The sequence below is a fragment of the Leuciscus leuciscus genome, assembly GCF_965113295.1.
Source record: "Leuciscus leuciscus genome assembly, chromosome: 10".
NCBI classification, from domain to species: Eukaryota; Metazoa; Chordata; class Actinopteri; order Cypriniformes; family Leuciscidae; genus Leuciscus; species Leuciscus leuciscus.
In genome coordinates this window covers 17,156,031-17,170,014 of record NC_138734.1, presented here as the reverse complement: position 1 = coordinate 17,170,014, position 13,984 = coordinate 17,156,031, and the positions used below count along the sequence as shown (strand labels likewise).

The following is a 13,984-nucleotide window of genomic DNA, read 5'->3' as shown; positions in this document are numbered from 1 at the left end:
AATGAGAGAAAAAGCAGATTATTTTTTAGAAGAGGTAAAGATAGTTAATTGATACATTTGAGAAATTAATTGTGGCTTCTTTTGTACAATACACATTGTTTTTGTTATTATTTTTCTTTGTGCTTCCTTAAAGAGGTCAAATCCTATTCTATTTCCTTGAGCCCTGTTTATAATGTTAGACAATATTTATAATTTTTCTTCCTTTCTCTGACTCTGAGTCACAGCACTTACTCACAGACTGCAGGTTTTCTGTTGGGTCCAACAACAGGGCCGCAAAACACAAAACGTGTCAATTGTTACCTCGAACTGTTAAGATCAGACTGATCAGGGACCTTGTTAAAAATAAACTTCAGCCTTTCTTACTTTGAGAAGGTTATTCAGAGATTCCCCACATGGGTAGGCAGAGCCCAAGCATTTTCTTATTCTTATTGTTCGAATAAATACCAACTCTAATAACAGTATTGTTTTCAGTAGTTCACCAACACTGGGTGGAGTTGATGTGGAAGTGTGTGTGTGTGTGTGTGTGTGTGTGTGTGTGTGTGTGTGTGTGTGTGTGTGTGTGTGTGTGTGTGTGTGTGTGTGTGTGTGTGTGTGTGTGTGTGTGTGTGTGTGTGTGTGTGTGTGTGTGTGTGTGTGTGTGTGTGTGTGTGTGTGTGTGTGTGTGTGTGTATTCATCCTTGTGGTGTTACATTTGTGCAGGACAGGTTAGTTTCAATAGTCATTTTGGACTGGGAAGGAAATTGAGTTCTGAAATATACATTATTCTCAAAATATCTGTTTTATTTCAAAATACTGAGGTTGATTTGTCATGATATAATACATTTTCTTTTTTTAACAAGCTGGAGGAAAACGAAGTACTAAACTGTTTTAGGTGTGTGTGTGAGAGTTTTCATTCAAGCGAGGAAAAAAAGTGGATTAGGCAGCGAGGTTACTGGAACATGTGTCCGAGAGCAGGTAATTGCCTCTCTTCTGAGGGGAAAGATAGAGGACTGATTAGAGCTTGCTGCCAAATATCTCATAACTCTTCTTCTCTCAGTTTCTTTTTTCCCCATCCCCATTTCTTCGTTTTGTCTCATTATTAGTGGTGCCAAGACGAGCATTACTATTGCAATAACTTTTGGGTTAAAGGGGTAGTTCACCAAAATTAAAATTCTGTCATCACATTTACTCATCCTCTTTTTGTTCCTTACCCATAACATTTTGTTTATCTTCTAAACACAAATAAAGGTATTTTTACTGAAATTACCTTAGATTGAAATAAGTTTTTTGTCCCTTCATTGAAAGACAATTTCAACAAAACTTGTGCCTAATTCCTCCTCTACTTTTCTCCTACTGTTTTTTGCATACTACATGGTAGGGAAGTATTTGATTTTGAACGCAGCTCATGAGTTGAGGGGTTTATCCAAGTCTTCTGAAGAGACATGATCACTTTATAAGATGAACAGATTTAGTTTAGTCTTTTATTCACATGAAAGCACTGCTCAACACACAGTCACATTTATTTATAGCACATGAAATTATTTATAAACATGGAAGCTCAAACATGCTGCTTGATGCCAAAGCAGGATAATATGCAAGTACATGAAGTTTTGTTTTAATATTGTTTTTAATATACTTATAACTGAGTGATTGGTTACCAACTTCAAAATCCACATGCCCTTAAAAGAATGAATTACGCACCTATAAATCTTTTAAGGAAGCAGTCAGACCCTGCTAGTGTTAAAACAGGTTTGTGAAGGGGACGAAGACTTCAGCTCATCAAGTTTCTAATACCCCCTTCACACAAGTCACACACTTGACATCCTTCAGGAAATGAGAGAATGAAAGCGGAGAGAAGGGTGGGTACTGAGAGGTGAGTCAGTGGGGAATTGGTTGCTTCAGCTGTGCCGAAAGAGATGGAGTGATAATGTGAAAAAGTGTGAATGGGGGTGCCGGGGAGAAGAGAAATGGTTTGTTAATCTTGTCTTGCTGTGGTGAGGAAGAGTAGAAGACTGGACCTGAGAGAATAAGGTGGAAAGGCTGAGGGCTGGAAAAGAAATGGAGGAGGAGAGAGGTGAAAAGAAGTACAGATGCAGGTGGCCTCTTCAGGCCATGAGAGGTGCAATATCTTGTTTTTCCCTCTTACCCCCTTATATCAATCTAAATCTTCTAGCGCTCCCATACACCTTTTCTCTATTGCTCTAATTTGATAGTCTGTTTGTGTCTGACAGTGTGTGGGAGCAGGTAAGGAGGTTTAGCATAGTCTTATGAAGTCTTTTGAATTGCAGAGTTTCTGTGTTATGTAAAATAGAAAGTTCATTTGAATTACTGACACTTTCTCCACTATGGAATACTTAATCTCTCGGGGAAAAAGCTTTCTGCTTATGTAGGGTGGCAATTTTCTCCTTCACCCTGTAACTGTACTGCACCCAACCCCAGCTCAGATGCATCAGTTTGTACTACAAACGGAAGTTCAAAATTCAGACTCTGTAACAGGATTTTTGCACAAACAAGACTTAAGGTCTTAGAAGGCATGTTGGCATTTGGATGTCCACTTGACTTTAGTAGAACTGCTTTTCTTTCTTAGTTCCGTCAGTGACGCCGCTCTGCTGGCAAAGTTATGTATAAACCTCCTGTACCAACCTATCAAACCCAGAAAGGATCTGACCCCTTTCTTCGATGACAGCGGTGCACATGACAAAATTGCTTGAAGTTTGTCCACTTGTGGTCTCACTGAACCTCCTCCAGCAGTGTAACCAAAGAAAGAAACTTCCTGCTTGGCGATCTGGCATTTCTTTGCGTTTACCACTAGGGCTGGGTATTGACACAAATTTCACAATTCGATTCGATTTCGATTCACAAGCTTGCAATTCGATTCGATTTCGATTCCGTATTGATTATTTTGGATATCAGGTACAATACATGGCAAAATTTCTCAAGGAAAACAAATCTCTTAACTAATGCTGTAAACTATGGGAGTCAGTTGTAGCCTACTAGGCTTCATTAGCCTACTATAATATTGAAGGTAAAAATTAACAGATTTTTATACAAACACTTAAATTACACTTTTATTTATTTTTATAATAATAAAGTTATATGAAATATAAACATTTAAATGGTGGCTGTCATAAAAACCTGCCAGATTTATTCAAACATGCATTAAAAACTGAAAAACATAAAAAATTACAATGAATATGCAATATGGTGCATATATTTAGCAAAATGCTCCTCTCTAGAGTTAATTTTTCTAGCTGACTAACGAGTTTATGGTCACTTTATATGGTTTTTCTGAGGTAGCCTAAATGTGACGTTACATGACATTGTTTACAAGCTGATTTACTGACGTCTTTCCACGGTTGAAACACTGATTGAGCGATTCCATGTCACATGATACAGATTTCGCTAAGTTGTACTCTATCTTTTAACACACTTTCAGATGCTCATTCATGTTTATTTCGCGCTGTAACTGGTATTATTAAGGCGGAAGAGAAGATCATGTGCGCTCCGTGCTGCTGCTTCTCTTGAGCTGAGCCAGAGCGATCTCACGCCACAGCGCCAAAACGGTATTTATTATTATTTATTATTTGGAATTTCGTAAGAAAATGGACGTAATTTGAAATCTGAGACTTTGTTTCATATCAATAGTAACAAAGCACAAAGATTATTGCGATTTATTGGATGGGATGCACGCTACAATGTTACATTCATTTATCAACTGAAAACAGGATGACTAATCGATTCTTGGGATTTAAGAATCGATATCGATTCGTAAAAATGAGAATCGATTTAAAATCGAGAAATCAATATTTTTTACCCAGCCCTATTTACCACCAGACCTGCCCGTTGAATTCTTTCAAACACCTCTGCCAAGTGTTCTAGATGCTGTTCCCAGGACTCGCTGAAAATGACGATATCGTCAATGTATGCTGCTGCAAAGCCGTCCAGACCCCGTAGCACTTGATCAACCAGGCGTTGGAAGGTCGCTGCAGCCCCGTGAAGACCAAACGGCATATGCTTAAAATGATACAGCCCTGCAGGAACACAAAAAGCAGTCAAGTTCTTAGCAGAATCAGTCAGTGGCACTTGCCAATATACTTTGCACAGATCTAAAGTTGTCAAATACTTAGCTTTGCCTAGTTGCTCGATCAACTCGACTCTCGGCATCGGATAAGGGTCGAAAGCTGATACTGAATTCAGTTTTGAGAAATCAACGCAGAATCTGAGTGACCAATCTTTCTTTGGCACCAATACGACTGGACTACACCATTCACTTGTTGAAGGCTCGATGATGTCAGACTCCAGCATCATTTGCACTTCCTCTTTCAAGGCTGGGATCAGGCGTGCTGGCACTCTGCAGTGATGTTGCCTGATCGGCTCTGTTGCAAGCAAACGAATATTATGATGCAAAAGTGTTGTTTTTTTCCTGGTTTGTCAGAAAAAAGCCCCCCTGGTACTAGATTCTGGAACTCTTTTTGCTGTTTAGGTGATAGATGATCTATTAGTGGGAAAGTTGACTTTGAATTAACAGGAAAATATTGTTCCTCTAATTCCTAATCCTTCACTTTCCTTGCCCACAGCTGCTCTGACCATGAGCCTTTTCTTTCATTCCAAGGCCTCAACAGATTAATATGGAAGATCTGAAACTTTTTCCTACGATCAGGTACAGAAATCTCATAATTCGTGAGACTTAGCTTTCTAAGCACTTCACATGGTCCTTGCCATTTAGCCAAAAGTTAACTTTCAGAAGTAGGAAGTAATAACAGTACCTTCTGCCCTGGAGTCAGCACTTTTTTCCGTTGCTGCTGTCCTTTTGTCATGTTAGCTCTCACAACATCGGTCATTGAGTCCAATTTCTCTCTCATCTTCAAAACATATGGCAGAATGTTTGTTTGCTCACGTGCATTACCTCCTTCCCAGGCCTCCTTTAGCACATCTAACGGTCCACGAACCTGACGTCCATACAGCATCTCAAATGGTGAGAAGCCCGTTGATGCCTGTGGAACTTCACGATACGCGAACATCAAATATGGCAACCATTGGTCCCAATCAGCACCTGTATCAGACACAAACTTTCGTAGCATTGACTTCAGTGTCTGATTAAATCTTTCCACCATACCGTCGGACTGAGGGTTATAAGGAGTGGTCTGTATAGGATGTATTCTTAACATTGAGCAAACTTGTTTCATTAACTTCGACGTAAAGTTAGTGCCCTGGTCTGTGATTATCTCTTTAGGCAATCCTACTCGAGAAAAAAGTTGAACCAGTGCATTCATAACCTGCCTTGTCTTGATGTTTCGGAGAGGAAAAACTTCTGGATAACGCGTAGCGTAATCAGCAACAACCAAAATGTACTTATTACCAGCTCTACTTCTTTCCAAAGGTCCTACAATGTCCATTGCAATTCGAGAAAATGGTACGTCAATAATAGGTAAGCTTACCAGAGGTACTCTGTCACTCTTTTTAGCAGGTCTCACCAACTGACATTCAGGGCATGATTTACAAAAATCAACAACATCTGTATAGAGTTTAGGCCAATAAAACTTACTAGCAATTCTAGACTGGGTTTTCTGTTGGCCTAAATGTCCTGCCCACGGTACTGAATGACCTAATTGTAATACCTTTAACCTCATAGACTCCGGTACCACCAATCTCTCCCCTTCAGCACTTAAGTACAACTTTTCATCTTTAATCATCAGCTGATCTTTCTGAATTAATGTTGACATTCTGTTGTTAACCTTAGCATTCTCAAACAGCGGTTTCAAAGTTTCATCCTGCCTTTGCAATTGCACAATGTCATGAGGAATTTGCTCAAGATCGTCTGTGTACGGTTTTGTCACATTTTTAATTACTTCAGTACCCATAACTTTATTGCGATGTTTCTCCCTCCTAGATTTCCTCTTTTTAGAAACCCAATTGAACGGTAAATCTTGCAAAAGCTGTTTACTGACCTCCTCTTGATTAGCCTGTGCTCTTGTTACAACCCTAGCCTCTGCTACATTATCATTCTGTAACAAATCCACCAACACTGGTATATCTCTGCCTGATATCACTGGAGAGGGTGATTTGTCAATTACCCCAACAGATAACTTATAGGCTTGACCTTCAATTTCAATCACAATCTCAGTTTTAGGATACTCTTTTTCATTGCCATGAATACAACAGACTTTCAGTTTGTCATGATTTAGTACATTTGACTTTTCCTAAACATTTCCTCCACTACTGTGTCGGTGTTCAGTTCTATCTCATTCAGCTTCACTGACGATCGGCTTTTTTACGCCCTGCCTGGCCGCATGCATGACATATTTACATCCCCTCTGTTGTACTTACTAACTCCCCCAGCCCGCATACCGTTACTCGGAGTAGAATTGTTTTGTAATGTTTGACTATTAGCGTAAAAATTTCTCAGACCACTACCCTTAGCATCCCCAGACTTACCAGTAATGCTGTGGTTGACGTCTCGCCATTGTCTTGGCTGATGCAATGATCGCCTTGCAGTCATTAATGTCTCTGCCAGTTCTGCTGCTTGTCTACACGAAGTAGGACCATTCTGCTTCACCCAAGTTCTTGCTTCCGGATTCAGCATTTTGAGAAACTGTTCCAGCACTATTTGATCGCCAATCTCTTGCTTGGTTCGACGTGAAGGGACCATCCACTTTTCGTACAGGTGTATGCAGGTACATTTCTCATACCCCTTCGTTTGAAGTGTGGTCCCAAAAAATCTTCGTTTCAAGGGCTATCTGGCCCTTCCCCCTACCCCTACCCCTCCAACCAAAAGAGAATCGAGACAACCCTACCCCTTCACGGGAACGTGCAAAACGGAGGGGTAGGGCCAAGGGGTAGGGGCAAGGGGTGAATTGGGATTGAGCCTAAACCTTGACCTGGTCTCTATACACATACAAAATCATAATAATGAATCAATGTACACAATAACACAGTGAATTGATGTTCACGTGATGATAACCTGCAGGTTCATCATCACAGACACAAACCTCATTTTAGGCTTGTTTTTTCCTCTTCTATAAAATAATAACAGTTTTGTTCACTCTATGTTCTTCTAATATTAGTAATGTGCCTGAGGAGGGTTCTCTTCAAGAGAAAGTTAACTTTATTAAAAATGTAATAATATTTTGTTCACCCTCATGTCATTTCATAATTACAAACATTTGGATGGAACAAGGAAGAAATGCTGAAGAATGTGTTAGTTCGTCTTTTCCATGCAATTCCAACAAATGACGACTGTAGCTTTTACGCTTAAAAACAAAAACAAATGCTGCGTTAAAAACAGAAAAAAAATAATCCCAAGCATTTTTGATGCATTAACAGTTAACTTTAATCCCCCTGTAGTCAATAATTGTATCCCTTAAAACTCATCTTTGATCACAAAAATTATTTAAATGTTTTTTTTCTTGAAAAAAAATTCTTCATGCCTTAAAATAGCTTGAATGTATCTCTACACTCTTGCCTTGTTTAGTATACGCGGTTCTATGAATATGCAAATTAGCTCCACCTCCACTCACTCACACCAGCTCAGAGATCCACTTGTTGACAATCACACGTTGTCGTGATTGGTTACAATTTAGTTTGTGGCGTCAGAAACACCAGCGTTTTTTGAGACCGTCTTTGGTTGACTGCAGTTTTAAGGAGAAAATACTCAGCAATGGTGTTGACTTATTCATGTGTACATGGTTTGCCTTAAAGCATATTAAAAACACTGCATAGACATATAAACAACATTAAAAGCTTGATTTTCTCCACAGGGTGAAAGTAAGTCGCAGACGCTTAACACACAATCATCATCATTAAAAGTAAATTCTTAAGAAACGCTCTCTCTTATTGCGGTCTTTGATTTTGAAATTTTAGCTGATGATCAATAAAATGCAGCTCATATCTGTTCCTTTCGGTGACGTGCTCTCCATTAAATCTGCATATAGCGCGGGAATTGAAGATCGGATTTAAATCTGTTTCGCAAAAACACATTTATGTGACCAGGTGTAAATGGAATCGTTTTGGTAAATCAGATAGCTATCCGATCTGAGAAAACGCATGAAGTGGCCAGGTGTAAACAGCCCCTATGACACATCTACTATATTTCAAAGTCTTGAAGCAGTACAATAGTTTTTTGTTAGGAACACAGTTAATTTTAGTCTGTATTGTATTGCATGTGTTGTATAGACCACTTTTATGGTGCTGTAACTGTTATGTAAAGCTTGATATCCCTATTTTACTGTCATTATGTTGAAAAGAGTGGCCAGGATATTCTGCAAAAAAGAGAAGTTTCAGTTTCTCTTTATTGATAAAATGTATTTTATGGAAAACTTTTTGTTACCATTTATTTTCATTTATTTAGTAGTTTATTCATGTATTTTTTTTATTCATTTTTATGTATTCATTCTTTTGTTAATTTGTTTCATTCATTTATTTACATAGGATATTATGTTCTTGCAGACTGATCCTAAAACAGCAATTATATGAGTACTTTATATTAAAATTAGTACATTATTGCATATTATTGAATAATGTTGCTTTTGATATGTGTAGTATTTTGATTTAGTATTTTAGTATATTTTAATATAATAATTGAAGTGAAAATTATTTTTACACTGATTTTTCCTGTTTTATTTGTCCTTTTCTCATCGCTCACTCTCTGGCACTGCTTTCCAGTCGGTTACCACGGAAACAAGGCTCGGTGTTGTATTGTACGACGGGCATTATTCTTCAGTGGCTCCGCTCAGATACGTAAGTGTTCTAAACCTCTTTCCCTCCACTCCTTTCTGCTGTTTCATTACTCCCCTCCCCCATCCTCTATCTGTCTGCTTTGGCTTTTATTTTTCTTTCTGTTAGAGACGCCGGTGTTTAATCAATACACAGCCGGTGTACAGGGCGCACACATGCACTTATACATACTCAAAGCAATGTCAAACATATAATTGCACATACATTCAATATCACTCACTGGCTCAGACTCACTCACATCAACTCTGCTTCAGCGGCTGCAGAGTGGAGATGCCTAAAGTACCGTTCACCATGCTTCTTAGTTTGACTCATCCACTCAGACAGCTTTCACCGCAACCCATATAAGAAAACACATTATGTACTGTTGTTGTTTTGTTTTTTTCTCTTACATCTCTTCTGTTTTGATGCCGACATATTTGTACGTACAGAAGTCCCTGATAAAAGCCTTTTAAGGATCTGAATGACATCATTCAGGCTACGTTCACACAGTCAGTGTTTGGGATTGACAACAGTGTTTATTTACAGCTGTGAATCTCGAATTGCCCTGTTCGTGCAGAAGTAGGGCTGGGCAATATGGTCAAAAATGTATCATGATGAAATTTTTCATATCAGTCAATATCATAATAATTATCATGATAATTATTTTTTTGTTTTTTTTTGTTTAAAGGCATATATTTGCTCCTGAGTGAGGTGAACATTTCACAAATTAATATTACATGTTTTGTCTTAGAAATGCACATTTAACAGTAGCTTGAGTTGGGATGCAGATGTAAATTTGTTCATCAACAAATCATCTGTAAAAATTGTAACAACCTCATTTTTTGGGGTAAAATTTTAATGGGTAAAATGTAGTATTCCATAGTATTTGGATCATGTTAACCACAGGTAAAACCACGCATTGCACCTCACTGCCATGGTAAAAAGTAACTGAATTATTGTTTCTGTGGTATTTGTTATGAAAAGCTGTAGCCTAAAGACATTTAGTAATACAAATGCATAAACTGCTATAGCCAATTAACGAAAATACTGTAATTCTATTCAATTACTCCTTTAATACATTTAATGTCTACATTAATAATAAAATAAAATTTGATTTGAATATCCCACATTTCTGCCACAATCCCATGTTTTCAGTTAGTGTTACTACAGTTAATGTTGGTAACTCATCATTTTAGCTCAATGTTTCTCCTGTTTTCTGCGTCAGTGTTAAGAATGTCAGCACTGTTTTATCTGGCTTCAAACTAGTTAAAATCACTAGGCATTTGATTAATGGTTTGTATGGGAGAACACTGCGCCAAAGTCGAACACTTTTCACTGGATTTTCACTTTTCACTGGATTATGTTCTAAGCTCACGCTGAGCCAAGCTGATAAATGTTCAGTGTATCTCATGGTTCAAACGGGCAGCCCTGTCTTGTTCCGGTTTTGGCGCGTTTGCTGTATAATGTTTCTCATACACAACAGAAATGGCAGGGCTTATCAGTTATTGATAAGCATTTGTTCCGTCCTTCGGATGAGACGTAAAACCGAGGTCCTGACTCTCTGTGGTCATTAAAAATCCCATGGCACTTCTCGTAAAAGAGTAGGGGTGCCCCGGTGCCCTGGCCACATTCCCTCCAATGGCCCTTCCCAATCATGGGCCTCCTAATAATCCCCATCCACTAAATTGGCTCTATCACTCTCTCTCCTCTCTCCACCTGTATCTGGTGTGTGGTGAGCGCACTGGCGCCGTTGTACTGTGGCTGCCGTCGCATCATCCAAGTGGATGCTGCACACTGGTGGTGGTTGAGGAGAGATCCCAACATGACTGTAAAGTGCTTAGGGTGTACAGTAGTACATATGAAAAGCGCTATATAAATGCCTCATTCATTCATTAATTCATTTGCATAGAGCATAAACATTATATCGAACACTTATGGAACTTTTGCTATAATTTTATCAAGGAAAATTATAGCTGGGGAATCTTTTAACCATATGTGGCCTTCAAGACGTATTGTGGTTGTCTTGTCAGTTCAGAGCATCAAGGCTTCAGGAATCTTTCTTATTTTCTGCTCTAGTTATTTCTTCTTATTCATAATTATGAAAAGTCTGTTCTTTGCTCCAGTGTGTGTATGTGTTTTTTTTCTTCTCCCCCCCCCCCCCCCCCCCAGATACCTCACTAGCGTAAGTCACCTGATCTTGGATGAAATTCATGAGAGGAGCCTTCAGTCTGATGTTCTTCTCACCATCGTGAAGGACCTGTTAATTGCTCGAAAGGACCTAAAAGTAGTCCTCATGAGTGCCACACTTAACGCTGAGAAATTCAGCAAGTATTTCAGTAAGAGAATTAACATAACTTCAAATAATTCAGATGGATGAATCCAAAATAATAAAAAAATGTATACAGTTTTGTAGTGAATTTACCAGTTATCATTTAGGATTGTTTAACTATATGTCTTATAACAGTCTAATACAGCTCTCTGTACTCCTCAAAGGAAGTATGCCAAGACGTAGCATAACACTAATGACCAGGATAATCGGTTTAGCATTTAAGGGGGAAAAAGTCAGATCATGAACAGTGGGAATCCAACCATTCAATAAGGATCAGACACATAATAACTATGGTAATCATTGAAGATTGCATGTTCTTTCTCTTATAGATAATTGTCCCATGATCCATATTCCTGGATACACATTCCCAGTGAAAGAGTTTTTACTGGAGGACGTGGTGGAATTGCTTAGGTGAGCTCATTAAAAAAAAAAAAAGAAATTGTGATATATTTACAAAATACAGTATCATTTCTAAAGTTTGGGGTCAGTAAAAAAATTTAAGAAATTAAAACATTCACTGCCGTTACTAAGGATGCATTAAAGTGATCAAAAATGACAATAAAGAAATGTATAATGTTACAAAAGATTTATATTTCAAATAAATGCATAAAAAATGTAATAAAAAAAACGTTCTATTCATCAAAGAATCCCAAAAAATTATTAGTGTTTCCACAAAAATACTAAGCAGCACAATTGTTTTTAACATTAATAATAATATTAATAATAATCAGAAATGTTTCTTGAGCACCAAATCAGCATATTAGAATGATTTCTGAAGGATCATGTGACACTGATGACTGCTGAAAATTCAGCTTTTCCATCACAGGAATAATTTACATTTTAAACATATGTGACCCTGGACCACAAAACCAGTCTTATGGGTATTTTTTTTTAAATTGAGATTTATACATCATCTGAAAGCTGAATACATAATCTTTCCATTGATGTATGGTTTGTTAGGAAAGGACCATATTTGGCCGAGATACAATTATTTGAAAATCTGGAATCTGAGGGTACAGAAAAATCGAAATATTGAGAAAATGGCCTTTAAAGTTGTCCATTTCTATTGGCGATAGTGCTGCATCCATTCACAAAAATAAATGTTTTATATATTTAAGGTGGGAAATTTACAAAATATCTTCATGGAACATGATCTTTACTTAATATCCTAATGATTTTTGGCATAAAAGAAAAATCTATAATTTTGACCCATACAATGTTTTGTTGGCTATTGCCACAAATATACCCGTGCAACATAAGACTGGTTTTGTGATCCAGGGTCACATATAAAAAAAAAAAAAATATATATATATATATATATATATATATATATATATATAATGTTTCACAATATTACTGTATTATTGCTGTTTGTTTGGTCAAATTAATGCAGCTTTGGTGAGCATAAGAGACTTCTTTCAAAAACATTTAAAAATCTTACTGACCACAAATCTTTGACTGATAGTGTGTATTTTATACTTCTTGCACTGCTGGATCCAGCTACTTAAAATAGTAGCTGTTTTACATGGTTCCAGCTGGTCCAAGGTGGTTTAAGTGCCATTAACTGTGTGACCTTAGTTGAGGTCAATTCATTCAGAGCTGCTAGACCATCTTGGATAAGCTGGCAGGCACCTGGTTGAATAGGTTAAAGGATTAATTCACCCCAAAATTAAAATTCCGTGTTTAAGCAGCTCTTATACAGTTCATCAGTTCACACATTTACTAACCACAGCTTTTTGAATTGCCATGGGAGAGTAACTGATGACGCAATTGTAATTTTTGGGTGAACTATTCATTTAGGCTGGTATTTCTTTTATTTTGTAGTGGTTTTAACTCCATTTGAGATTTTCCCACATGAAATGGCACAATGGCTACAATATATGCAGGATAGAAGTTGACTGACTGAATGCTGGGAGTGTCTTCTAACTTTGTATCATAGATTCCAGCCAAAGCAACAGGACCGAAGACCTCGCTATAAGAGAGGGTTTATGCACGGCCAGAACGCACGACCAGAGAAAGAGCAGAAAGAGGCAGAATACCGCGAGAGCTGGCCCTGTTACGCCCGTACGCTCAGAGATCGGTCAGTATTTTTTGAAAAACAACTATTGAATGACAGTAACCTCAAACTTTGACATGTACAAACACATTAAAGTAAATGCAAACTATTTAACAAATTGCCTCATTTTATTGCTCTAAGTTATTTAATGCAGTTTGAAAATACAGCTTTTTGCGGGCTGAGGTTTTTTCTTGCAGCTGTTAAAGTGAATTTTTGAAGTATAAATATTTCGCAGCACTTGTGTTGAGTCACTGAGATGTGATGTAGCATGACCTGTCTGCTCTGTGATTGGCAGGTACTCAGACAGCACCATTGACACGCTGGAGATGATGGATGATGATGAGAAGATCAATCTGGAGCTCATCGTAGGATTGATCCGACACATTGTGATGAGAGAGGATGTGAGTGCCTTCCTTGTAAGCCTGGCTGTTATTTTTGTGTATTCGAGTGTGTGTCCATGTGACTTGGCCAAATCAGGGACAGATGGTGAGCCTTGACTAAAGCAGAAACATGTTGGCATTAAATGTGTGCTAATGGGACTGCTTAGCAGATTCTCCTCTCCTCTCCTCTCCTCTCCTCTCCTCTCCTCTCCTCTCCTCTCCTCTCCTCTCCTCTCCTCTCCTCTCCTCTCCTCTCCTCTCCTCTCCTCTCCTCTCTCAATACCACATTCACATCCTGTTCACATTACTACAAGTTCATACGCTACATGGATACAATTAGTCTGAATTCTCAAATCTGAGAAACACGATGCTCCTATAATACCTACTTTTATACGCCTTAAATGGCTCATATTCATTTTTTCCACTGAGGTCTACTTTTGTAGGTCATTTAGCTTAAACCCATTTTCTGTCCTGTCTCTGAACCTTAAGGGGGTCGCACACCGGACGAGAAGCGCAGCGCCACGTCTT

At 38.1% G+C, this 13,984-nt stretch overlaps 1 protein-coding gene and 1 long non-coding RNA gene across 2 annotated transcripts in view; one reads left to right on the top strand and one right to left on the bottom strand.

Moving 5' to 3' along the window:
• LOC309508555 overlaps positions 1–13,984 on the bottom strand; it is a 320,760-nt gene that overhangs the window by 75,738 nt on the left and 231,038 nt on the right. The window lies entirely within an intron of this gene.
• dhx36 (DEAH (Asp-Glu-Ala-His) box polypeptide 36) overlaps positions 1–13,984 on the top strand; it is a 74,477-nt gene that overhangs the window by 10,228 nt on the left and 50,265 nt on the right. Inside the window, exons 7-11 of the mRNA XM_082182885.1 lie at positions 8,641–8,715; positions 10,861–11,027; positions 11,350–11,431; positions 12,960–13,100; positions 13,372–13,477. Of these exons, the coding sequence (XP_082039011.1) occupies positions 8,641–8,715; positions 10,861–11,027; positions 11,350–11,431; positions 12,960–13,100; positions 13,372–13,477 (571 nt within the window). The remainder of the gene's footprint in view (positions 1–8,640; positions 8,716–10,860; positions 11,028–11,349; positions 11,432–12,959; positions 13,101–13,371; positions 13,478–13,984) is intronic.